General features: G+C 43.6%; 2 protein-coding genes across 4 annotated transcripts in view; one reads left to right on the top strand and one right to left on the bottom strand.

The window, feature by feature from the left end:
- TMEM143 (transmembrane protein 143) lies at nucleotides 1-13,934 on the bottom strand. 2 transcript variants are annotated; one of them, XM_063137442.1, is made up of 8 exons: nucleotides 13,813-13,934; nucleotides 13,197-13,582; nucleotides 9,945-10,052; nucleotides 8,954-9,148; nucleotides 7,266-7,402; nucleotides 3,623-3,902; nucleotides 2,082-2,274; nucleotides 1-1,961 (listed from the first exon to the last, which is right to left on the bottom strand). In XM_063137442.1, exons 2-8 carry the CDS (start codon nucleotides 13,389-13,391, stop codon nucleotides 1,795-1,797), a joined length of 1,275 nt encoding a protein of 424 aa, XP_062993512.1. In that variant the 5' UTR covers nucleotides 13,392-13,582; nucleotides 13,813-13,934; the 3' UTR covers nucleotides 1-1,794. The 2 variants fall into 2 exon arrangements, with proteins under 2 accessions (XP_062993512.1, XP_062993510.1); XM_063137440.1 differs by having other exon boundaries at nucleotides 13,197-13,934.
- Nucleotides 13,614-26,593, top strand: part of SYNGR4 (synaptogyrin 4) — a 21,958-nt gene continuing 8,978 nt past the window's right edge. The window contains exons 1-3 of one of the 2 annotated variants that reach the window (XM_063137448.1): nucleotides 13,614-13,665; nucleotides 17,572-17,694; nucleotides 19,959-20,196. In XM_063137448.1, coding sequence (XP_062993518.1) covers nucleotides 17,599-17,694; nucleotides 19,959-20,196 — 334 coding nt within the window. In that variant the 5' untranslated portion in view covers nucleotides 13,614-13,665; nucleotides 17,572-17,598. Of the gene's footprint in view, nucleotides 13,666-17,506; nucleotides 17,695-19,958; nucleotides 20,197-26,593 lie in introns of those variants that run through there. The other variant, XM_063137447.1, reaches the window with a different exon arrangement.

The raw sequence follows: 26,593 nt of genomic DNA on the forward strand, positions 1-26,593 counted from the left end.
TTTGGGGAGGTGGGGAAAATATTTTATTGCACTCAAGATACAGTAGACATTCATGCTTCCCCCGTCCCCAAGCCATGGCAGCTTCCAGTGTGGGTGGAAGACAACAATCAGGACTATTTTAAGACTCAGTGTTCACTTTGGGTAGGCCAGGTTGGGTGAGGCTTTAAGCCAGGCTCTTGATATAGGGCTCATCCCCTCCTGCCACCACACGTGCCAGTCGACAGGTAACTGCCCTATTCAGATATTTAGTAACAGACCGAAATTGCAGGCAGCAGCAGTACACGCAAACAGCATCTACCTCCTCATCTTTGCATCCTATTCAGTCCTATGGTTGAGGCTTTCCTGGAGAGACACAGAATAGAGAATTCTGGCAGGTGCTGCTTCTCGCACCACTGTGAGGGGAAAACACACACACACCTTGCGCGTGGGCCCCTTCAATACAACTCACACACACACACCCCAGTCTTACACAGCTAGCAGTGAACAATACCACAGCTGCGCACAGTTGCAATCACTTTCTTAAGGGCAAAGTACTAGCTTCCTCAGGTGCGCGCACACTTGCATTGAACATGCGTGCTTCATTGACACAGGAAGGCAGACGTCAGGTAGGCTGGTACCTCTTCAGTGAAGATAGGTTAAGATCTTATTGCACACAGAAGGACGAGGCAGCAAAGCTGCCTCCACTTCAAATTTATCAACAGCCCTCTCAGGAATTCCCACCACATGTGCATGTCCCTGGGCTAAAAACCATTGTGGTGAAGGGTCTGATGTCCAGAAAAAGACAATGTGGTCCAGTGGATACAATATCGAGACTTATGCCCAGGAGTCCTAGATTCAAGGCTCAATTCATCTATTAAGTCAGGACTTATATTTGTTGCAACTCTGGAATCTGTTCTCAGTATCAGGAGCGAAACCTGGAATAGCAGATGCAATAATATATAAAAATGCCTCTGGGCATGCAAAGAGTGTTTTTCCCTAGCAAGCTAAAGCACTACCTGAACTTACTGACTTGTCCAACACTATACAGTGTGGGTCTCTGAATCTTGGTAATCTATATATAAAACAGGAAAAACAAGAACCTAGAGTACTGTGTGGTCTTCAAGCTCCACATAAATGTATGTTATGCATTTCAAAGTGCTATAAAAGAGATTTAATACTTAAAAAAAAAGCCCCAAGCAGGAGAACAAAGGATATTAAAAACCCATCTTGCCCTAAGTGCAAGAGATTCATTGCTTTGCACCATTCTCATTCCGAATGTGAACAACCCCGTAAAGGAACTGCTTTCTCCTCATTCCTCAGAGAAAGAAGAACAGGCAGTTCAAAAAAACCCACAACCAAACAAGCACCAGTGTGTATATGAAAAATGTTTTGCAGAAACGAAAAAAGGGAATTTTAAAAGCAAGACAACCCTCGACCCTGATAATTGACTCTGAGGTGTAATATCCATGCTCCCCATCTCCCCAATGAGGTCTAACGTTGTACGAATGTCACGTAGTTATTTGCACCTCTCATGACGTTACGTGCTGGTGTTTCACCTGACATGATTTCTGGAGGAAGAAACACATCGAAACAGAGGCAGCCCAAGAACAGTAGCAGAAATCTTGTGGCTTCTGGGTATCCATGCAGCATCAGCAACCAGGCCCCTGGGCACTGCTCCCATAATGCCCTGGGGGAAATAAGCCAATCCATACTTGTGCCTTCTAAACTTAGCATGCTCAGCATTAGAGGACTTGCCAGGGGGTCTGACCATTTAGAACCAAATGTGCTGGCTTGAGTAATAGGAGATGGCTCCTCCTACCCGGTCCCAGGATGGGACCCAGCTGCGGGAGGACTTACACCCCCAGCTCCAAGTTCCCTGAGATGCTTGCAGGCCCGTTCGGCACAGAAGGTTAAGTCCAGCCCAGAGTGGAGGTGCAACCAAGCCTGAACCGCTTGCCTCACTTGTTCGACAGTTTCCGAGTCTGGGGATAGAGAAAGACAGGTCAGAGAACCTGCTTGATCCAAAATCCCTTTGCGGAGAGGACGCGGTTTCCTTTCCTTCAGCCCTACCCGAAACCCAAAGAACCAAGGCTAGGCAATACCTGTGTCGCCCTGCAAGAGGTGCTGCTGCTGCAGCTGGAGGAGGAAACTGTGGGCCAAGATGACCTCCTTGGCATGCTCTTCCTGGGCCCGCAGAGTGAGGGCATCCAGCAGCTCAGAGTTGTTGGACGTGCTGCGGTAATACAGCATGTGCACGAGCTCAAGGGAGTGGATATTACGGCGCTGGCCAAAGACCTTTAAAAAGAAAGGAAGGATTATTCTGACTCCTGAGGAAACCAGACCTCGGGGATGGGAGGACACGCACCAGAGACGTACTAGAAGGAAACCGGAATCCAGGCCTCCTAGGTCCATTGGCAGGGCTAGAGTAGAGGGAGGACACCAGAATGCATTGAAGTGGGGCCGACGTCATGTGCTTATTTTGATTTCCTAGCTAAGGGCCCATCAATATGAGGGACCAAAGTTGGTGGTGGTGGTGGGTTTCTTGGGCACTGCAAGAATCACATTGGTGTTTGTGTGTGCACAATGCATCAGAGACACAGTGCAGCTGGAAATGGACAAAGCCATCAATTTTGGCTTTTCTGGATGTCTTGTTTTTCCAGTCTTAAGTTTGTTCCATCCTGTTTCCACATCAACTTAACGAAAGCAAAGAAATGAGTATTTTAGTGCACATGTTACTAATATATGCTTTTCGTAAGCAATTTTGCCTACTACACACGTTTTTTGAAAGCCGTTTCCCTTAATATAATGCTACTTTGAACAGTATTTTCCCAACAAATATATACATTTTCATGTACACTTTTCTCTAAAAGCATCCAATTTGGTCTGCTTTTCTCAAAGTTCACGCATAATCTCCCTTCCCCCCACTCCCGAAAATCTTATTTGATGGAATATTGACATTTCTATGCATGTAATTTCTTGTTCTTTTTTCTTTCATTCCATGGTTTGTTTTTTCTGTTAAACTTGCAAAAAAAAAGAAGAAGGGGGAAACGTTACTTTAAAAAAAGGTATCGTATGGCCACTTAGATGTTCTCTAGGGGCCATATGATTGCTCCCTATTTGTGTTTTTATATTTTAACCTGTGGGTGCAATGCATCAGAGACACAGTGCAGCTGGAAATGGACAAAGCTATCAATTTTGGGTTTTTATTCTGGTTTGATTCTGTGTTGTATATTCTTATGTTGTATTTGATGGTTTTAATTTTTGTGAACCATCCAGAGGACTTTAGCTATTGGGTGGTAAAGAAATGTAATAAATCATCATCATCTTCATTCATACTCCATTGCCTCACATGCTTGGCAAAGCAGACCTTACCCAACGGCATCCTCTCCCAACCGGGTGCCCTCCAGATGTTCTAGACTACAACTCCCAGCATTCCTGATCATTGGCCATGCTGGCTGGGGCTGCTGGGAGTTGTGCTCCAAAATACATCTGGAAGGCACCCGATTAGGGGAAGCTGCCCTAAAGGGAGCAGCCATGTTCCTAAAGGAGATATGTTTGGGAATCTGTTTCACAGGCATGTCGATTTGGCTACAAGGCCCTGGTTGGAGTTGCAATCTTCGGGAAACTGCAGCGATATACGTACCTTCCAAGCCCGGAAGGCCATTAAGGCAGCGAAGAACATCAGCAGGGTTGTGGTGCCGATCTTAAGGTCGGAAAGCACCACCATCCCCACATTGACAAAGAGAGCCAAACCGCTCACTACAAGCATGGTGTTGAGAAGGGCCCGGTAGAAGATGGAGGTGCGGACTTTGACGGCTGGCAGCAGCTGCTCCAGGCCTTCCAGGGGAATGTCCTTAAAGCATTTCAGCACCAGGTGGGAGTTCTTAATCCGGGCTGCCACCACCACCCGTTTGAAGTAATGCCTGGATCGGGAGAGGAGAAGGGCTGAGAACATCAGAACACTTCAACGGGGTCAAGTAAACATTCACACCATTCACCGTTATAAAAGGCTACCAAAATAATAATCTCGCAATGCAAAAAGCTCCAGAATTCTGCAATGAGAAATCGTTCTCTTGTATAGCTCAGTGGGACGGTGCACCAGGTTCGATTTCCGGCTTTTCCAGGGAGGGCAAGGAAAGAATCCTGCCTGAAACCCTACAAGAGCTGCTGCCAGTCAGTGTCAACAATACTGGGCTAGATGGACCAAGAATCTGACTCAGTAAAAGGCAGCTTCCCATGTTCCTAGAAACTAGCATTTTCTTTTCCCTCTTGGGAGCCGGCAATCCAGAGTTTTCTACCAATAGAGATTCCAGGTCTTATGAAGAATCCTGGAACTTTCTTAATGAAGAGTTTACTTAGTTTTCACAAGGGAACTTTCCCCACAATTTAAAGCATCTCATGTCCTTAACCTCACTAATCCTCACAAACACCATGAATGACTGCTGTTGCTGCAGGGGCTCAGCTAGAAGCTCGTCACATTACGCTAGGTCTGGCAGAGGGACCATAGCTCAGTGGCAGAGCACCCATTTTTCATTCAGAAGCTTCCAGGTTCAGTCCCTGGCATCTTCAGTTAAAACAAGGAGGGAGGAGGTGATAGGAGACCCTAGAGATCCAATGGCATTAATCAAACTGTGGGGATTTGCTTCCTCAAGCTGTGGTGATGGCCGCCAATTAGACTGCTTTCAAGGGGGATTAGGCAAATTCATGGACGATAAGCCTATCAAATGGCTACTAGTCGTGATTAGGATCAGAGGCAGCACGCCTCTGAATGGCAATAGCTAGGGAACATAAGAACATAAGAAAGAAGAGCCCTGCTGGATCAGACCAAGGGTCCATCTAGTCCAGCACTCTGTTCACACAGTGGCCAACCAGCCATCGGCCAGGGACCAACAAAGCAGGACATGGTGCAACAGCACCCTCCCACCCATGTTCCCCAGCAACTGGTGCATATAGGCTTACTGCCTCGAATACTGGAGATAGCACACAACCATCAGGGCTAGTAGCCATTAATAGTCTTCTCCACGAATTTATCCAACCCCCTTTTAAAGCCATCCAAACTGGTGGCCATCACTACATCTTGTGGTAGTGAGTTCCCTAATTTAACTATGTGCTGTGTGAAGAAGGACTTCCTTTTATCTGTCCCGAATCTCCCACCAATCAGCTTCATGGGATTGGTGGGAGTACCAGGTTCTAGTATTTTGAGAGAGGGAGAAAAATGTCTCCCTATCCCCATTCTCCATACCATGCATAATTTTGTATCATGTCCCCCCTTAGCCTCCTTTTTTCCAAGCTAAACAATCCCAATTGATATAACCTTCCCTCGTAGGGGAGATGCTCCAGCCCCTTAATCCTTTTATTGCCCTTTTCTGCACTTTTTCCAGCTCCGTAATATCCTTTTTTAGGTGTGGTGACCAGAACTGTACACAGTATTCTAAGTGTGGCCGCACCATAGGTTTGTATAAAGGCAGTATGATGCTGGCCGTTTTATTCTCAATTCCTTTTCTTATAATGCCTAACATTATCATTATTATTATCATTATTATTTATATAGCACCATCAATGTACATGGTGCTGTACAGAGTAAAACAGTAAATAGCAAGACCCTGCCGCATAGGCTTACATTCTAATAAAATCATAATAAAACAATAAGGAGGGGAAGAGAATGCAAACAGGCACAGGGTAGGGTAAACAGGCACAGGGTAGGGTAAACAGGCACAGGGTAGGGTAAATAGGCACAGGGTAGGGTAAATAGGCACAGGGTAGGGTAAACAGGCACAGGGTAGGGTAAACAGGCACAGGGTAGGGTAAATAGGCACTGGGTAGGGTAAAACTAACAGTATAAAGTCAGAACAAAATCAAGTTTTAAAAGCTTTAGGTAAAAGAAAAGTTTTTAGCTGAGCTTTAAAAGCTGCGATTGAACTTGTAGTTCTCAAGTGTTCTGGAAGAGCGTTCCAGGCATAAGGGGCAGCAGAAGAAAATGGACGAAGCCGAGCAAGGGAAGTGGAGACCCTTGGGCAGGTGAGAAACACGGCATCAGAGGAGCGAAGAGCACGAGCGGGGCGATAGTGTGAGATGAGAGAGGAGAGATAGGGCGGAGCTAGACCGTGAAAAGCTTTGAAGGTCAACAGGAGAAGTTTATATTGGATTCTGAGGTGAATTGGAAGCCAATGAAGAGATTTCAGAAGTGGAGTGACATGGTCAGAGTAACATGGTCAGTAACATGGTCACATGCTTCAGGGCTTGCCCCCCCGGTCACTGTGGGAAACAGGATGCTGAAGTAGACGGACCTTTGTTCTACTCCAGCAGGGCTCTTCTTATGCTTTCATGCCAAAGTGGCAATGCCAAGAGAGATGTGCAGGAATCTGACTGGGTGGAAGTCCTTCACTGGCTGCCAGTCCAGGTCTGGGCCCGATTCAAAGTGCTGGTATTAACAAAGCCCTAAATGGTTTGGGACCAGGTTATTTGAAGGAACGCCTCCTCCCGTGTGTGCCGGCCCGGACCTTAAGATCACCCACAGGGGCCCTTCTCCGTGAGCCCCTGCTGAAGGAAGTGAGGCAGGTGGCTACTAGGAGGAGGGCCTTCTCTGCTGTGGCCCCCCGGCTGTGGAACGAGCTCCCCAGAGAGGTCCGCCTGGTGCCTACATTGTTTTCTTTCTGTCGCCAGCTGAAGACCTTTTTATTCTCTCAGTATTTTAACACCTACTGTAATTTAACTTAAATTTAAACTTTGCTGTTTTAATCTCATATTTTAACCTATATTCATTTTTGCTGTGTGGTTTTATTCTGGTTGTGCTTTTTATATTGTATTTTGTATTTGTGTTTTAAATTTGTTGGTTGTTTTTATGCTTTTCATGGTTTTAATTTTTGTGAACCGCCCAGAGAGCTTCGGCTATTGGGCGGTATAAAAATGTAATAAATAAATAATAAATAAATAAATAAATAAGTCAGCTTCTTGTATTAGATCAAACATGGGCAGCCTTTTCTCTTTTGCAGGCCGCATCACTCCTGAGTAATCTGACAGTGGCTACATTCTGGCAGTGAGAAAGGCCGGAGACCCATGTAGGTCTTTTCTCTTTCTGACGCTTCTATTCCTCTCCCTTTCTGCCACTCCCTTTTCTCTCTGATCCTCTTCATTCCACCCAGCAGACTGCCAGGGAAAGGACAGATTGCTCTAGCCAGAGGTCTGAACTGATCCCTTGCCAAGGTTGTTCACCTCTGATGTAGTGACTTGGTCCTCAAAAGAATCTCAGGTTGGTAATAGATACTAGGGAGACATTTTCTGCTTACCTGTTTTCTGGAATCCGAGATGTGCCAAAGAACCCCCTACTCTGGGCCTTGATGGTAGTCATCACACGCAGTGGTCCTATCCGTTGGCCGAGAGCCCAGAATCTCATGTATTCATACTGATCCAGATTCACTGACACCTGCAGAAAGGAAGTGAGACTTGGCATGAAAATACAATTCCTATTAAAGACAGGGGTGCCTGGCATAGAGTTGGAACTACTTCTATAAGGTGCATCCCAGGCTGTGTGTAAATGTTCGGAGTTTGGGTTTGTTTGCTTTTAAATTTCATTTTTTTTCCTCAAATAAAGATATTCCATCACATACAGCATACCATTATAAGCTGCACAAGACCTTTATGGCATTACGGTTCCTGACTATACTTTCTGTATATCTGGATGGGAGATATATAAATGTTTCCATATTTCAACACCTTTGTATATGTGGTTCTCTACAAATAAAGGATAATATTCTGAACGGTATGCCAATGCCAGGCAAAGATTTCTTGTTCCTTTGGCGGCAGGACTGTCTGATAGAACTTTGGCTGAGCAGATGTGTAAACTACTTGTAGATATGAATTCTTATGTAACTAATCAAGTAGCCTTATTCGATATAGCTGCTAAAAACATTACAGCAAAGGACCTGAAAACTGTTGCTGTAGATTGTGCTCATGATGAACTGATCTGAGTGGTTTGTTCAACCTTTTTCTTTCTGTGACTGCCTCTTTTTGTTATTGTTGCTGTGGCAAAATTGTAAGAACCTTATGGTTATGCACAATAAAATCAACTGACTAACTAATGTCTCAGAAAACCTGAAAAAATGAGAAGAAAAGCAAAGTCTACAAGAAGGACTATATATTAAAAAAAGGCATATATGAAACACATACAGAGTGTGAGCATGTTGGACAGTGAAAGTTAGCCTAAGAGTTAAGCAAAGGGCTTTAAACCAGACTTTAGTATTGGGCATATAGTTTTTAAATTTTATTTTGGCGTTGAGCTATCGACCTTTGAATAGATCCAGGTAAACAGGTGGGCCTCTGGTTTAGCTCTGTCCATACATTTTGGTGTATGTTCTTTTCAGCAATAGATAATCCCACTATTTATCAAATCACTTAAGGGTGGAGGAAAGGCGGGAAGAATTCTATTTTAATTGTAGGAGCTTCAAACGCCAACCTTTGATCCAGGCTTGCCCTGGAAACCAGGCCTACAGGATTGATTGCCTAGTCTACACATGCAGCAAAATGAGGTGGCAGAAAGGACATCACCATGTCAGGCTGCATGTAGGGTGGATTCCTGCATGGAGCAGGGGGTTGGACTCGATGGCATTATAGGCCCCCTTCCAACTCTACTATTCTATGATTCTGTGAATCCCAGCTATGAACGTTCTCCTAGGTTCAAACTTCTCTATGAATTAATAACCAGTACGGCAGACAAAAGGCTGGGAAAGAGAGAAGCTTACTCCCTTATATGCTAGTTTTTTATTTACAGATGATGATGATGATGATGATGATGATGTGAGGAAAGCATTCAAAAGTGGAATCTCCATCTATAGCTTGGAATGGTACAGTTCATTCTACCACCTCAGGACTGTTGCATCTTATTGCCACCTCAGTCATGTGTAGATGCAGCTTCATTCGAGTCTCAGAGTGTTGTATAGCGAGGAAAAGGTGAGGCCCTCCCCAGCACAAGCGATACCTGGACTTCATCGTGAGGGTGGTGGATCACAAGGGCATAGGCTAATGCTTCCTCTGACAGGTTGTTAAAGTTGGCTTGGTCCAGCAGAGGTTCCATCCTGGCGAAAACTTCCTGTTCTTTTGTTAACCGCTCCGCATCTGTCAAAGAGAATTCCTGCAGGGTGTCCCGGTCAGGATTAATAGGTGAATAGACAGCCTGGAAGGGGAAGAAATAAACACTGGTATTACACTAGCACAACTGTTAGTACTAATACAGCATTGTGTTTAACTACTTGCCTGAATGCCACAAACACCAAATGGGTCAGTGGACTGGACGAGGATGGGGAGGGACTGATCACTCTGTCCCTCCGTAGCAAAAGGTGTTGCTGTTTAGTAAAAGTAAATGTCAGGCTAGTCACTTTATTGGCCTTATACAAAAGGGTGTATTAATGCTAATCACAGCGTCGCCTACTAGGTTCCAGCACAAGCTGTTTCCCACCCCCTCCCCATCTTCTGTATTTGGATGAAGAATTCATTAAAAACATTATTATTATTATTATTATTATTATTATTATTATTATTATTATTATTTACATTTATATACCACCCCATATCTGAAGTTCTCTGGATAATTTACAAAAATTAAAACGCTGAACATTAAAAACAAGTATACAAAATGTAAAAAGCATAAAAACAGACAATACCGTATCCAGTTAAAACAACTATTCTGGGGTCAGTTAAAAAACTCAGCATATGCTGTTAAATGCCTGGGAGAAGAGAAAAGTCTTGATCTGGTGCCAAAAGGATAACAATGTTGGCGCCAGACAAGCCTTGTAGGGGAGATGGTTCCACAATTGGGGGGCCACCACTGAGAAGGCCCTCTCCCTTGTTGCCACCCTCCGAGCTTCCCTCGGAGTAGGCACCCGGAGGTGGACCTTAGATGTTGAGTGTAGTGTATGGGTAGGTTCATGTCGGGAGAGGTGTGTTCCTACACAGAGTGTGCTTGACATTACCTTTAACTGCTCTAGGATGGAGTGGTAACGGTGCAGGAGGGAGGCGTCCACTTGAGAGACAAATGCCAGGAATGAGACACGATCCGCATGGCTAGAGGAGTGGAACTCCTGAGGGAGAGAAAAGGCAACACAGCTCAGCCCAAAAGCGATCAGAAACGAGAGACCCCTTGATAGAGGAATTCTTTGTGTCTTATGGCACAGAAGACAGCACAAGCTATCTTGAAATTTGTCTATTCCGGGGGAGGTAGGTTGGTGGCCCCAAAATTGGGAAAGTGGTTGCTCAAATCCCAACATGAAACTCAGATTTGGGGTTAAGGCTCACCAATGTCAAGGAGCTGGAGATTTGTCAAAACACGTTCCTGAGATATACTACAAGATGTGGTGATGGCCACCAATTTGGATGGCTTTAAAAAGGGGTTGGATAAATTCCTGGAGGAGGGCTAACAATGGCTACTAGCCCTGATGGCTAAGCTCAACCTCTAGTATCAGAGGCAGTAAGCCTATATATACTAGTTGTTGGGGAACATGGGTAGGAGGGTGCTTTGGCACCATATCCTGCTTGCAGTTTCCTGGTCAACAGCTGGTTGGCCACTGCGTGAACAGAGCGCTGGGCTAGACAGACCCTTGGTCTGATCCAGCAGGGCTCTTCTTAGGTTCTTATGTAAAAAGTATGCCTTGCTTGGGTCTGAGATGTTGGTCTACTCCATTGCTACGACATCCTTCTTTGTAAGCCTCCCAAAGCACATGTTGCCTTTCTGCCCATGCCTCACTTCTTCCCTCTCCGATCTACCAGGAGCACCTTCCTATCTGAAAGAAAGGCTGCACTGCATGCATATACCAGAGATCACCCAGACAGGAGCCATTCCCATATTAAAAGTGAAAATATATTTTCAATGTCAATGATATACAAGGCCTGGCAACCAAGTGGTTAACCAGAGTTGAAGTATTTCCAGAGTAACAGAACTGTCTATCAGTCCTGGGAAGCTAGCAACTCTAAGCATGACCCTCGCTCATTTCTCTTCACCCTCTTGCAGAAAATAATTTGTTATCCCTTTAGCCTTGTTCTCTTTTCCATGTAACGCCACTGAGCATACCTGGAACGACCTTCTCAATGTGCTACTCCACATGCCCTTGCTCCTTTCATTTCCCTCATCTGTTTGTGCCATCTAGTTTTGAGCTTTTATTTATTTATTTCATTTATATACCACCCCATAGCCAAAGCTCTCTAGGCGGTTTACAAAAGTTAAAAACAATGAACATTAAAAACAAATATACAAAAATTTAAAAGCATAGAAACAGCAATATTAAAACAGCTATTCTGGGGTCACTTAAAAACTCAGCATACGTTAACTGCCTGGGAGAAGAAAAAAGTCTTAACCTGGTGCCGAAAAGATAACAATGTTGGTGCCAGGCGAGCCTCGGTGGGGAGATCATTCCATAATTGGGGGGCCACCACTGAAAAGGTCTTCTCCCTTGTTGCCATCCTCCAAGCTACCCTCGGAGTAGACACTCGGAGGAGAACCTCAGATGTTGAGCGTAGTGTGTGGATAGGTTCATGTTGGGAGAGGTGTTCCATCAGGTATTGTGGTCTCAAGCTGTGTAAGGCTTTAAATCCTTATGTGGTATGCATCTCAAGCGTCTCAAGGAATGCCTCTCCCATATCTCCTTCACACACACCTGGCCAGGGCTTTAAGGTTTGCTAAAAAGGTCCTGCTCCAAGTTCCATACCCACATTAGATAAAGACTCCACAACTAGGAGCAGAGGCTATTCTGTAGTGGCCCCAGTGCTACAGAACGTGCTTCCTCAAGTAGCACATTAATCTTTCCCAGCCTCTTTTATATTCTTATTCCGCCAAAAATTTCAGCGTGGATTGCTTAATTGTTGATTTTATTCTATGAAGGTTTATTAATGTTATACTGTTTTAATTTGAATGTGCTGTATATTTTGCATGTTTATCTTGTTAAGTACATTATGATTATATGTTGAACGGTAGTTTATCAAGAACATGAATACTACCTGGACCATCCAATGCCACTAGGTTTTTCTACACCCAGACATGAATTTGTTACTATCTGAACTCTTTGTACACCCCTGCTTAGGCCATCTAACAGAGATTAAACTCTCTAAGTGGGGTGGGTTACTAAATCCTGCTTAATGCAGAACCATGTGCACTTGTGACACTAAAGAATTGTTAGGGAAGAAGCTTTTAATTCAGTGTTTCACATGAGCATCAGGATGTGATGGCCCCAGGGAGAGGTTTCATCTCTCTAATGAATGTAATGTGCCAAGGGTTAAAGATGGCTTCTCTGCCAAAGGGTGGCTACATATGGCTATATGCCAGATTTGCATTCCTTAATAGTGGACATCAGACAAAGGGAAAAACTTTCAACCAATAGAGCATTGAATGTAACCTATGACTCGTTGAGATTGTGCACCTTAACTTGAAAATTGAATGTAACTTAACTTGCTAATCCAGAACTGACCAATAGAAGGGTTAGAAAGAGACTAACACCCTCTTGTAGTCAGGGCCTATATATACTGTGAGATTCCTTTGTTCGGGGTGCCTCCATCTTGTGGAACCGGAGAGCACCCCCATACTGTAGTATTGGAAGTAAATGGATTAAGTGTATTCTCCAGCCTCGTGTGTTTGATTGGCTATTAACGCGCCGGAGAAGTGGGCCTTTAAATCCCTGGTTAAGGGACAACAGATGTAGCTGCCTCTAGAAAGGGAGTGGCTTTGATACAGGAGTTGTAGCTAGAGATGTGAAGTCCTGGGGATGGGGGTGGAATCCCAGAAAAAGACAACACTTTCCCCCAGGAATTTTTGAAAATTTTGAAGAACCCTCCCCTATTCCTCCCATTTTTTCTGGGTTTCTCTCTAGGGCTTCTCATCTCTAGTTGTATTCAAGACTATGTATACTCCTTGCTAAAAGGCAAAACCAAAACCTCTTCTGCACCAAAGTAACCCAGTTTCTGGGCCAAGAGAAGCTATATTCTTCAACTCGGCACATATTCATTTACTTCTCACCACTGTTTGTGCTAGCTATAAGAACGGGCAAGGAGCAATTATTTCCCAACCGCTAGCCATTCAGCCCAGCCCCTGCTTCTAAGATTTCACCATCACTACCCACATACTTTGAAGCCTATTTTTGCTAGAAAAATCAGTGAAAGCGATGAGGGAGGATTCAGAGTTTTGCACATGTGCAACACATCCACAGGTTCATAGCATCGATACAGTGCCCCGGTTGTACCTTCACTAGGGCATCAACCAGCTGGTCCTTGGAAAAGGGGATGTATCTCTCGCGATAATCCATCGCCCAGTCTTGTGGCTCCGTCGGTTTCCGCATCTTCCTGTATTTCACCATCTTGGTGGCTAGGGAGCCCTTGCCACGGGCTGGCAACCTTATGACCCTGGCCCCTAGGGCTAATCGTGTTACACACAGCATTTTCAAAGAGTCCAAAGGTTAACTGTCAGAAAATGGTCATGTCAGGGCATGGCCGGCTTCCTGTGCAAAGCTCTTCTAACGGACACTATTTTGCACGTGGGATGCAGCTGGCACAGATCATGGTTTGGAAGAGTCCCACACTCCACCCGCGTCCTTCAAAGCAGCGAGATCAGAGGTTTCGCCAAACCGAGCTGTGAGGCAAAGGATGTTTGGGATCAGGACCTCAGCCAGAGCGGAGGTCTCATGCACAAGCTACAATGCATCACCCCCAGAGGTACAGGGGGGCCCCCTGGGTCCCGATCCAGCAAAGCAGTAAAGTAGGATGTGGAGGTCAAAGTTCACTGCTAAACATGCAGCATGATGGCTGAACTGATGAGGTTAAAGACCACACAGTGCCATTCTATGCCCCCCACCAACTTACAGACTAAGCAGTTATTCTTTCCTCTCCGGGCAAGAAAAGCCTTTAAATTCACTTTGGGCCCGATTCCAACGAGGGGGAAAGGAAAAGAAATCCACCATGAAAGCAACAAGGTCCAACCTATAAATAGGACTGACATTGACATTTTCGCGCGTGCGCACGTTCCTTCCTCCCTTCTTCCGCCCTTTTCTCCTTCCTTCAACCTCAACCATTTCTGCCCTCTTCTCCACCACGCCATGCGCTTGCGCAGCTGCTTGTCTCTATGGTTGCGAGTTCAGGTCGCGTATGTACTATAGAGATAAAGAAAATGTAGAGAACCCCACCACGCGACTCAGACCTCATCGGTACTTTCAGACTACAGTTGAACTGGTTTTCCACTTCAATTTCCTATACAATGTTTTATAGAGGTTTCGCTATAGAAATGCCGAGGTTCAGAGTGACGCCAGAGCCTCGTGCACACTTTTTTAAGCGGACGTTTGATCTGTTTTGTCACTCTTCACCCTTTTCTATCTCTATGGTCGAGTCACTGTGCAGACAGGCAAAAGAATTCTTCAATTTCAGAAACACGCAGGCGCACACTTTTTTCCCTACTCCACCCCCACCTTTTTCTGAACTGCGCGTGCGCAAAAAGTGACTCTACATTCCTCCTCCCCCTCACTTTCGGACTGGCGGATGAACTGCGGCTGCGTACTCTTTGCCTTTTCTCACACGCGGGGAACTTTGTAGGATCTTCTCGCCGATTGCGCGCGTGTCCTACTCCCTACCCAACAGTCATTTCCAACTGCCTAGCGCCAACGTTCGAAAACAGGCGTGTGGCCGCTGCCCGACCAATCAGGCCTCGAGTTTTCGCACACGCTCGCTTTCTTTTCTCCTCCTTCCGTGCGGGAGGGGGGGGGAAGGGCGCACCCACAAAAGGACTGAAAAGGCGGGAAAACATCCTCTCAGTGACCGAGGGGGGGAGTGAGGAAGGAGGTGGATTTCTGAAGGTATCCAAAAGGAGATGAGATGAGGTATTGTGCCTTGAGCACATTGGAGGAAAGATGGATGTGGATGTAATAAATCAATGACTCCCTCTATTTTTGAGGAAGCTCAAGGATAACGCTCATGATGCCAAGAAGCGCATCCTATGGTTGTGCTTCGCGTGTTAAAAATAAGGGACTTCCATTCCATTCAAGCAGGCAGGACACATAGCCATACCAAATGGTGTATAGTCGTCAAAACCTCGTTGCAATGAGGGATCGGGTTATTTTATTTTCTGTCTTCCCGTTCTTCAGTTGCTTAGGCCTGCATACATACCCCCTCCTGGCGCGCCATTTTTTATCCTCACAACAAACCTGTGTGAATATTAGGCTGAAAGATGGCGATTCCCTGGTTGAGTTCGGACGACACGCTAATCAACTGGGGAGGGGGGGTTAATAGGAACAGAATGGGAAACAACCGTTGCTTAGCGCGACGCCCGAACTCCGCCCCTGAGTCAACTAATCGATAAATGGCTGAACAGAGATTGCAGAAACTTCCTGCTCAGAGCCTGGTACTGCAGTCTCTATACAACACTGGCCTTTATTTCAAGTGGAAAATAGGGCTCAAGGGGGCATTTTTAAGCTCACATTTACTCATGGAATTTGAGATAGAGGTCATTTTGTTACAATCAAACGGATAATTTTTGATCCTGTTATGAAGGGAAACAGTTTCAACCTGTTTAGTGCTGAGAATATCAGAAAACGTTAAGCTTTCATGCCCATAAACTTTTCAAATACAGGAAAATTCGAAGTCAATAAGATTCTCAAGAACTACATTTTGGCAGGGCATGGGGAAGGCGTATAAACCAAGTTCAACCAATTTTGATTAGTGCTAGTTTGGCTACAGGGGCTTCCTGATAGCGCAAGAAGCTAGCCAATAAGCTGTTGTCCTGGCTTACGTATTTCCCTGAAGCTCAAATTTCTTTCATATGACTTTGGGGTAAACTTGTGGAAATGCTATTTAAGCCCATTACAATTACAAAATCCAAGGATTTTCAGGTCATCTTTGCTCTGGAGCATACCTCAGATTAATATTGTCCCAAATGTACATGGCCTAAATTGTCCCAAAATAACCTCATATATATTCTGTAGTATACTATCCCCCAATTTAAATAACAATTTAAGAACTGTCATGCTTATCTCAGGAGGATGGCTACCAAATGCTACTAGTCCTTTTTTATGGAACCAAAAGAGGCAGTTCTCAAGATCTTCAATAAAATCATATTCTCATAAAAAAAATAATTAAGTGCAAGTGTCTGACAACCAGAGTTTATGGGCAAAAACTCCCCTCCCATTTCCTGACAGATTTCATTGTGTTTAATCTCACCTCAAAGTACCATTATTTATTACTTCTTTAAAGTTGGCTATATTATTGGCTATTAAGAAAAGTAAATTGACAGCAGAATCCTGTCAGCAGAGTGCTGGACTAGATGGACCCTAGGTTTGATCCAGCATGGCACTTCTTATGTTGCTATGCATGTCTACTCAAAAGTAAATCCCATGGAATTCAATAAATGTTACTTTATAAATGCATAGATGCCTACGCTTTACATGAATTGAACTGCCAGAGCAGTGTAAGCTTTACAGGAAGTCACCTGCAAGTCAGTTACTGTGCAGCAAAACAAATATATAGTCTGTGAATAGATATACTACATTTCATAATTTTTTATTGGCTTTTTTATTATTTATTTATTTATTTAAGGATTTTTATGCCGCCATTCAGCCAACAAAGGCTCTCACGGCGGCTTACAAAAGTATTTCTTGACAGTCCCTGCCCACAGGCTTACAATCTAAAAGACATGACACAAAAGGAAAAGGGATTGGGAGGGAGGAGGAGGGGGGGGGAAAGGACAGCAAATTCAGGCACTACACTCTTAGTTGCAAAGTTCAGCAGTTACAGTTGACGGCAGGAGGGAGGGGGCTCTCAGCTGGAGCTGGACCCAGGCACGGTGGAGAGGTGCCTGGCTGCTGCTTCCTCCCTCACTGGTGGCCTCTGCAGAGACAGTTGGTAGAAGGAGGGAGGGGGCTCTCAGCTGGAGCTGGACCCAGGCACGGTGGAGAGGTGCCTGGCTGCTGCTTCCTCCCTCACAGGTGGCCTCCCCAGAGACAGTTGGTAGCAGGAGGGAGGGGGCTCTCAGCTGGAGCTGGACCCAGGCACAGTGGAGAGGTGCCTGGCTGCTGCTTCCTCCCTCACTGGTGGCCTCTGCAGAGACAGTTGGTAGCAGGAGGGAGGGGGCTCTCAGCTAGAGCTGGACCCAGGCACGGTGGAGTGGTGCCTGGCTGCTGCTTCCTCCCTCACTGGTGGCCTCCCCAGAGACAGTTGGTAGCAGGAGGGAGGGGGCTCTCAGCTGGAGCTGGACCCAGGCACGGTGGAGAGGTGCCTGGCTGCTGCTTCCTCCCTCACTGGTGGCCTCCCCAGAGACAGTTTTTATCATGCCTCAGTGCAGCCTTCCCTAACCTGGTGCCTTCCAAATAATAACTTCTAGGATTACTGACCACTGATGATGCTGGCTGGAGCTGATGGGAGTTGAAGTCCAAAACATCTGTTATAAAGTTGGGGAAGGCTGCCTCAGTGCATGGATTAGAGACTGGTGACTTTGCCAGGGCAGAAGCATATTATAGGTCTGGGAAACAAGCTTTTATATACTTCTTTTGCATCTTCAAATGTTGATAGATAGGATGTTAGTAGATTTTGTATTACGCTCTTCTAATCTACTTAATGTTTCCCAAATTCCATTTCCAGCAACCTTGAAGCTCCAACAACTACAGGATGAGGAAGGCGGTTTCAACCTTGCAGGATATCTCAGACCATGACATGGTGCACTTCCTCATAAGACCTCAGATAATTGCTAGAACACTAGCAGGGGTGAGGAAAAAAGGCAACAAACCTAAGCAATGGCTCCATGACTTCTAAATATAGGATCACACTTAGGCACTGATGGGTTTGAATAAAAAGCATCCATCACAATTACTTTTTAAATATTCCTCTACAATTACTTTTTAAATATTACACAAATATCACATTCCAAGGAAAACATCCCATCATAATATGTATTGTTAGGACAGCACAAGACACTCTCTGGGGCATTTACAAATGTTGCTCCATTCCTTCACCAACAACTATACAACCTGCACAAACCTCTCCCATCTACAAGATAGGTACATTTTTATTCCCAACTAAGATGTCATTCCTGGGCTTTATAAGGAGCGGCACCTACATGGCTGTTTTGCTTGATGCCATGAGAATGTGGGTTGGAATTCCTCCAATTTGCATACATGTCCCCCAACCCCTCATTTACACTAGAACCCCCATAACTGGAACCAAAGTTAGGCAACTCTAGTAATTGTGTTCCCTCCCCATGTCAGTTTCACTTTGTGTGATCAACATTCCTTTTAATACAATATTATGACTGAATATTTCATGCTATTTTCCATGCTGTTTGCAAAAGTGAAGTTTGTACTATTCACATTACTATTTTTACTAACTACTCCTTAGGTTCCAGCCCGTAGGTTTTAGGCAGCATAATGTGTCTTGGATTTAAAATAACTAATGCTTGCTGAAATATCTTAAATTCAACAGCTTTATTTGAAGGGAAGTATTATTTAAAGATATCAGCAAAATACCTGCCCAAATCTGCAGAGAATCTGAGGCTTTGGCTTGGGTTACACATAGGCCACAAGTGGGTGGGCTGTGGGCCACATCCAACCGTTGGAGGCCTTGAGTGTAGCCTGCCACATGTGCTCCAGCCCTTGAATCCCCATGCAAGCATGCCACACAGTTGTTTCGTGGACTGGCTGGAACACAATTTAGCTGAGGTGGAAAGTACATGGGGATGAGTCTCCCCATGTACCTTCCACCCCCATCCCAATTATGCTCCAGTCCATCTGCCAAACTGATGGACAGCAAACAAACAAAAAACCAAGCTAGCCTTCTCTATGTGTGTCAAGGGGGAGAGAGAGAGAGAAAATCACAAAACAATCTGGTAAAATCTGCTCCATGTGTTGGGGCCCATAACTTCATGGGATTATTTAATAATGATGCCTCCTGCTAGAAAGGCAGTTAGAGAAAAGTCAAAAACAGAATAAGCATTTACTAGTCCCACATACACACATGCTCCTTTATAAAAAGTAAAGGAGACCACACTTTCTTTAGTGAAGAAAACAGTTTTACTCATAAATATTCCTGCATAGTCAATGCAGGTACAATGAAGAGTTTCAACAATTTGTTCAGTCCATTTTGTGTTCCATTACACTACCAGGAGTGAGAGAGAAAACACATGTGCTCCCAGCAGTGGTGGAAGTTAGAAATGGGGGAAGGAAGGGGAGGAGCAAAAGGAAAAAACTTCTATTATTTATTTATTTATTTATTTATTTATTTATTTATATAGCACCAACAATGTACTTGGTGCTGTACAAAATATACAAATAAAACAGCGATACCCTGCCTAGAGGCTTGCAACCTAAAATCACATTAAAACATATGAAGGGGGAAAGGGGTTCACAAAACAGAAATAAGAGAATAATCATAGTAATAAGAACAGCTAAAATTCTAGACTTTACAATATTCATAACACAAACAGTTGTTTGGTAGGCTGGCTGCAGTGCAATTTAAATAGAAAATGACCGTGCATGGGGAGACAGCCCATTTAAATCGCATATATCTTCCCAATGCTGCTGATTGGTATCTAAGTGTGTGGGGACAGGAGGTTTAGACATTCCCATCTTTTAATACTAAGATGTGGGGGGAATGGGGGAGAGGAGTTTGTGTGATTGAAGTTGGGGGTAGGTGGATGGAAAAAGTACTCTGTGTATGTGTGTGTTCGAAATTGGTTGGAAGAGAAAGGCTATGTATTTGTGTATATGTGACTGAATGAAAGTGAGGATTGAGGGGGATGCCAGCCCTGGCTATGCCCACCACCAACATGCAGCCCTCAGCCCACTGCTCATTGCCACATGTAGGCAGTGGGTGGGGAGGGTGGTGCTCATCATGTTAGTGCAGACTTCAGGGCTTCGATTCTTCGTGAGGTTACAAAGGCAGGATAAGTTCATTGTAAAAATATCTTACGTGGGACACATGATATGCCACACCATTCATGCTTGACTTTTCCCTCTCACTTTCTCCTTCTCCAGGTTTTCTCTCTGACTATCTTTGCCTCCTTGGTGAATGAAGGGTATCAAAACCTGACAACCTCTTCCCAGCTACGGTGTGTTTTGAATGATAATGGGGCAGCCTGCTGCTATGGCATCACTGTGGGTGTACTCTCCTTCCTCCAGTGCATTCTCTTTTGGGGCTTCGATCTCTATGAAGCTTCAATTAATAGTCATAAGTTCAAGTATGCCATCCTCGTACTGGATGTCACCTTCTCCAGTGAGTAGTCTTCTTTACTACCAAAGCCATGGGGTGGGATTTTGGTATATGTAATATGTCTAACAAAACCCTTCAGTCTTTTCCTGAAACTTGTGCCCCCTGCTCTCTACCAAAACCATAATAGTCTTTCTCATCCCTAGCCTGTCATAAAAATATATATTATATCACTGCGATATACTACCACCTCTGCTCCTTAACCTAATCATGAGTTTCATCAAACATGTTAGCCTCTCTTGTTCTCCTACCTTCCCTCTCCAGCTTCTTATGGGTTAACAAGGTGGGGCGCTCTGTTTTACCAGTCTCAACTGCCACAGTGGCAGACCTGATCGACAAACTTGCTACCATTTTGAGGACATTGTGGCCCCATTCATCTGCATGAGGAGGGGGTGGTGGTTAGGGGAACTACGGAAATTGAAGGGTTAACAGAACCACTGCAAGTGGGCCCGCCACATGACTGCATAACCATGCAGTGCTGAATGGTGGCCCTGAATCTAATCTCCCAGATCCACCTACCCAGTTATTAAGATCTGCTTCGCAGGCCTGACTTTGGGTTCCCTTGCTGTGTGAAGTACAGTAGAAGATTATCTAAACATTCACTTTTTCACTGTGGTATCAAGGCTTTGGAACTCGCTTCTGGGGAAATTGTCTTCTGTCCTTTTGTTGGTCTTCTGGCAGAAAGGCAAGACTATTGTATTTCAGAGGGGATTTTGGGGCATTCTGAGCTGCTGTATTTTGATGATAGTTTCTTGTTGATTGTATAGATATATTATTTGCTGGTATTTGCTTATTATTTTTTAATTTGATGTTTTTATTAAGTATTTGATTCCCCCCCCTTATTCATCACCTTGGGAAGTTTTAGCACAAAAGCTGAGGTATAAATATTGTTATTTAAAAATCAGTACGGCTGTAACAATTAACAGCTGTAGACACCAAATAAGTAATTCAGAGGGATTACCAGCCTGCCATTGATGTGTGCTAGAAATAATGTGGTAGATTCATAAAGCTTCATCACACCGGGGGTTAACACGCTCCCTACCTTCACTTCTCCGTCCATGTTTTTGTTCCTCAGTTACTTCCTCTTTCAAAAGAGGAAGTACACAATGAGCACGAGGCCCATTGAGTCCGCTATTCTAATGGCACTCGTCTGATGATGCTTGTAGTTAGAGGCCATCACTACTACATCTTGTGGCAGAGAATTCCTTAATTTAACAATACACTGTGTGAAAAAGTACTCCCTTATATCTGTTCTGAATCTCCCACCATTCAGCTTCATAGGATGACCTTGGATTCTAAAATTATGAGAGAGGGAGGAAAACATCTCCCATTCCATTTTCTCTACGCTAAGCATAATTTTAAGTACTCATGTCTCCCCTTGTTTGCAGTTTTTCTAAGCTTCAAACATTGTAAACTTTTTCACACCTTTTCCAGCTCTACAATAGCCTTTTTGAGGTGCAGTGACCAGAAATATACACAGTATTCCATCTATGATACCATAGATTTGTATAAGGGCTTAATAATATTGGCAAATTTATTTTCTGTTCCTTGTCTAATTATGTCCAACATGGATGTTTTTTTAGCAGCCACACACTGGGTTGACATTTTCATTAAGCTATCCACAGCCCCAAGATCTTTTTCTTGGTCAGACACCATCATCTCAAATCCCATCAGCATAATACATCAAGTTAGGATTTTTTTGCCTCAACATGCATCATTTTACACTTGCTTATATAAAACTGTATTTGTGATCTTAATTCCCATTCTACCATATTTGAGATCTTTTGGAGCTCTTTGCAATCTCTTCTTATTTTAGACACCCTAAATGATGTGGTGTCATCAGCAAACTTGGCCACCTCACTACTCACTCTTAACTCTAGTCTATTATTATTATTATTATTATTATTATTATTATTATTATTATTATTATTTATATAGCACCATCAATGTACATGGTGCTGTACAGAGTAAAACAGTAAATAGCAAGACTCTGCCGCATAGGCTTACAATCTAATAAAATCATAGTAAAACAATAAGGAGGGGAAGAGAATGCAAGCAGGCACAGGGTAGGGTAAGCAGGCACAGGGTAGGGTAAAACTGACAGTATAAAGTCTGCACAACATCAAGTTTTAAAAGCTTTAGGAAAAAGAAAAGTTTTTAGTTGAGCTTTAAAAGCTGCGATTGAACTTGTAGTTCTCAAATGTTCTGGAAGAGCGTTCCAGGCGTAAGGGGCAGCAGAAGAAAATGGACGGAGCCGAGCAAGGGAAGTAGAGGCCCTTGGGCAGGCGAGAAACATGGCATCAGAGGAGCGGAGAGCACGAGCGGGGCAATAGTGTGAGATGAGATTTTTTTGTGAACCGCCCAGAGAGCTCCAGCTATTGGGCGGTATAGAAATGTAATAAATAAATAAATAAATAAATAAATAAATGAGAGAGGAGAGATAGGAAGGAGCTAGACCGTGAAAAGCTTTGAAGGTTAACAGGAGAAGTTTATATTGGATTCTGAAGTGAATTGGAAGTGAGTCTGTCACCAGCTTCAGATTATTAGACCTCATGCAGTTAGCACATCTTTGGGGGCTGCGATAACTTGCATAGACATGGCCAAGTGCAACTTCTATAGTCAATACTCCTGCCTCATCTCTGGTATTTTATTCACTGATCTACAAGTTCAGTCTTCTGATAATGTATTTATTTACCTTTGCACTCAACAAGGTTGCAAACTTTTTGTGGCCCTGGGAGTCTGCTCTATACATTTCCCCCTGTGTCTGTGTTGGAACCTGTGTATGGAATGACCTTCTCTTGTGTTCAGAACCGTGGAGATTGCAATGGGGAAACCACATTGATAGGGATCTCATCACAGTAGTAATGATTAGCTTTTGACTTTCTGGAATTTCTTGGCGCCTATAACCACTGACCATCAGCAATATGATTTCTGAAGTGTGTAACCATTAAGCTTTTGGTGTGGGATTTCCTGCAATAAAGAAGTCTCACTGATTTGGGTGTCCCATGTCAGTTTTCCAGAACATGTTCTTGCCTGAGGGACCGAAACCTGACACCTAGGACATTTGATACTGCTGTTCTACATCCAACACTTGAATAATCTCCACCATTGAAGGAGAAAGAATAATTGGACTTACTATGAAAGTTTATTATATTCAGTGAATAGAGGGTATCCAGACTCTTTGAGGTGTCCTAGGTGCTTGGAATAGGTTGGAAGGATGACCCCAACTCCCAATGCTCATTTAGTTCACAATAGGCTTAGTCCTAGGAATGACCTTCTTTTCCTTCCTAACCTCTCTTTCATCTATTCCTTGTCAGTTTTTGGGCCACTTGGCCATATACTTACATTTCCTATTTCTTTAATGATGTCAGTCCCTCAGTGATACAGTATGCCATAACATCAGTTCTTTGCTGGAGTCTCTCCTTTTTCAACAGCCGCAATTACAGGAGCAAGAGGAATGCAGGTACTCTACCATCTTCTCCATGTATGGCTTGGAAATACTCCTGTTTGAAACCTTAGAGCTGCTGCCAGACAGTGTAGACCAGGGGTAGGCAACACGCAGACCTCATGCTCCCTCCCCCTAACCGCTGGTGTGGCCTGCACCACCAGCAATCCCACCACCACCACCAAAAATCATTTGTTGGCTGCTGAATTTTGGTGACAAACTGTTACAGAGGGTTAGCAGTGACAAATTTGGCAAGCGAAATTTCTTCACTTCTAACACTCTGTAGCAGTTTGCTGTCTAAATTCAGCAGCAAACTGCTGTTGTTGTTGTTTTTTTGGTGAGTTTCTTTTGCTGCTGCCACACTGCTAAATTTCAGCAGTGCAGCATCAGGAGTATGGCCCTCTGTAGAGTCCAGAGAGGGAAAAGTGGCACCCAGACTCCCTGAAGTTGCCTACTACTACTGAAGACAGTAATGAACTAGATGGACTAAGTGTCTGAATCTATATAAAATAGTTTCATATGTTCCTACCAACCACCAAATAGTGGAGGAGGGTTTTGTTACTCATGTCCCCAAGATACCAGGCAACAAGGCAGAATATCATTCTCCTTTTAAAATAGCAAGATAAATATTGATGCTGTCATGGGAGAGGCTCCATGGAAATTGTTACAAAGTTACTGCTTTATTTCAAGCCTTCCTTAAAGATCTCTTGCCTGTAATAGATCTCAAAGAAACTGTTCAGCTGATGAGTGTAGGCTGCCTCCTTTTATACTGACTGAGTATTGTCTTGTCTTATTGTTCCTCTGCCTGTTGTCTCATCTCTTGAGACGGTCCCTGAGCTAGAGGGCTCACAAAAGACAAGAGACAACACATGGAGAAAGACAAGGATACAATGAGAAAATACCAATTCCACACAAAAGGCTGTCATTTCCACATGCTGTCTCACTCGTTGCTGTCAGGCTTTATTTGACAAGCATGATCACAGCAAAGGAGTGTTTCAAGTAGGGACAATGAGTTGGCATTATGAAGCATTTTTCAGGCCTTGGCATTGCCAACACATCAAAACTCAATGCAATTCCAACCTGGCAAAATTTAATTCACTCAGACATCTCATCTGATTTCATGCCTCCCATCTGCACTGCTTGTCAAGGATTTCCCCTTCTGCCAAACTGAGCTATCAAGTACATTGTCTTCCTACCCACCCCCGCTCATGTATTAATTAAAGTGTTGTTCATTTTAAGCACTTTATTTCCCCCAATAGAAAGTGGGCCTGCCCAAATTAGGTCAGTTGAACATTATTACTACATTTTTGATCCTATCCTTGTCCTAGAGAGTTCATGATACCAGAGTGAAGTTCCACTCTCTTTCCCTTTTATCCTCACAACAAACCTGTGAGCTAGCAACATTGAGAGATTATGACTTGCTCAGGGTTACCCAGTTGACTTTGTGTTTGAGTAGGGATTTGAACCTGGGTCTCCCTTGTTTAAGTCCAACATTCTTACTGCACCATCACATTGGCTCTGAGCTTATATCTGTTTCTCTTGTCTTGCCTATCTGTTCCTTTTATCTCTACCTTGCCACATGTGTCCAGAAGAATATCCATTCCTGTAACTGTACATTTCTGAAGCAGATTGATGATTTCACTAGTTTGTCATCCAATACATTCGTCCATACATTAAAGTTGTTCTGTATGTCTTCTGTGCTAGAAAAGATCTTCTAGCACAGTTTCTTCACCTCAAAACTGAAGAACACAACTGAGTTCACTGAAAGGTAGCATAGCACCATGTACATTGATGGTGCTATACAAATAAATAAATAAATAAATAAATAATAATAATAATAATACATCAAAAGGAAAAATAGCTTTACTACACAAACATAAAATCCAGGAAGAAACTGAGGTCATTTAGCAGGTTATTTCTGCTAAATGAGCTTAATTCATCTAGCAGGAAAAACAGAGGTATAACAGAAAATGCTATCAAATTTGTTAGGAAGGGTGATTTATTCTCATGCCCCTCGGTTGAAAGCAAAATGTCTAATGATTAAATATTAGTAGAGGGCAGATTATTTCATACCTATTATTATGGGGTTCTTGCCTCTGAAACATCTGGTATGAGACACATTAGAGATGGGAAATTTGACTGTTTGATTCATAGACCAGTCTGATGCAATCTAGCAGCTTTCATTTCTTCCTCATTGTTCATCAGCTAAAAACCAAAAATTTAATACACCTGCCAATTGTGTACTATTGTTTGTTTTAGGGAATGACCATCCTTCTGATCTCTCAAGGCAGTCAGTTTATCCATCAGTGCAGGAGATTTTATTAAATTTAGATTTTGCTGGCTTTGTTCTGAGGGCAGCTATAATGGTGCTGCTTCTGCAGTCTAGAGAGCTACCTTCTCAATTGCTCACTATGAGATAGCTCAGGCTAAGAGCTATCACATCTGTACAATATATAATCATTTAAACAGATTTAAATTTACATAAGCTACACTGGCATGCAAAAAGGGAGCATATTATTGTAAATTATGGTTGGATATGTAAACATATGGTTTTCTAATCTGTATCCAGTAGTCAAATGTTCATCCCTACTTTGGTGGCAGGTTATCATATCTAGTTACAAAGGCACTGGCATATATTAGCCTTCTGATCTATGCTAATAATATGCTGAAACTGAACCTTGACTTAAAATATATTCCATTCTATTGGTTTATGTGTTAATAGCAGTTTGCATTTTACAAGTACATACAACTTGATTTCCACATTTCTGTAACTTCTGCTGGGCTTACTTCATCCCTGAAGTATATACAATTCTAAAGCAAATTTGGGGCACAACTACATGGGATGTAGGAGATCTGTAATCAAGATCTTCCATGTTGTTGTTGTTTTAAGACAAAAGTGTTATGGGGCTCCAGATCAGGGCTGCAGTACTAGAGGAGGAAATTTAATATGCTTTTTTT

This window comes from Elgaria multicarinata, chromosome 11 (assembly GCF_023053635.1).
Source record: "Elgaria multicarinata webbii isolate HBS135686 ecotype San Diego chromosome 11, rElgMul1.1.pri, whole genome shotgun sequence".
Taxonomy (NCBI): Eukaryota; Metazoa; Chordata; class Lepidosauria; order Squamata; family Anguidae; genus Elgaria; species Elgaria multicarinata.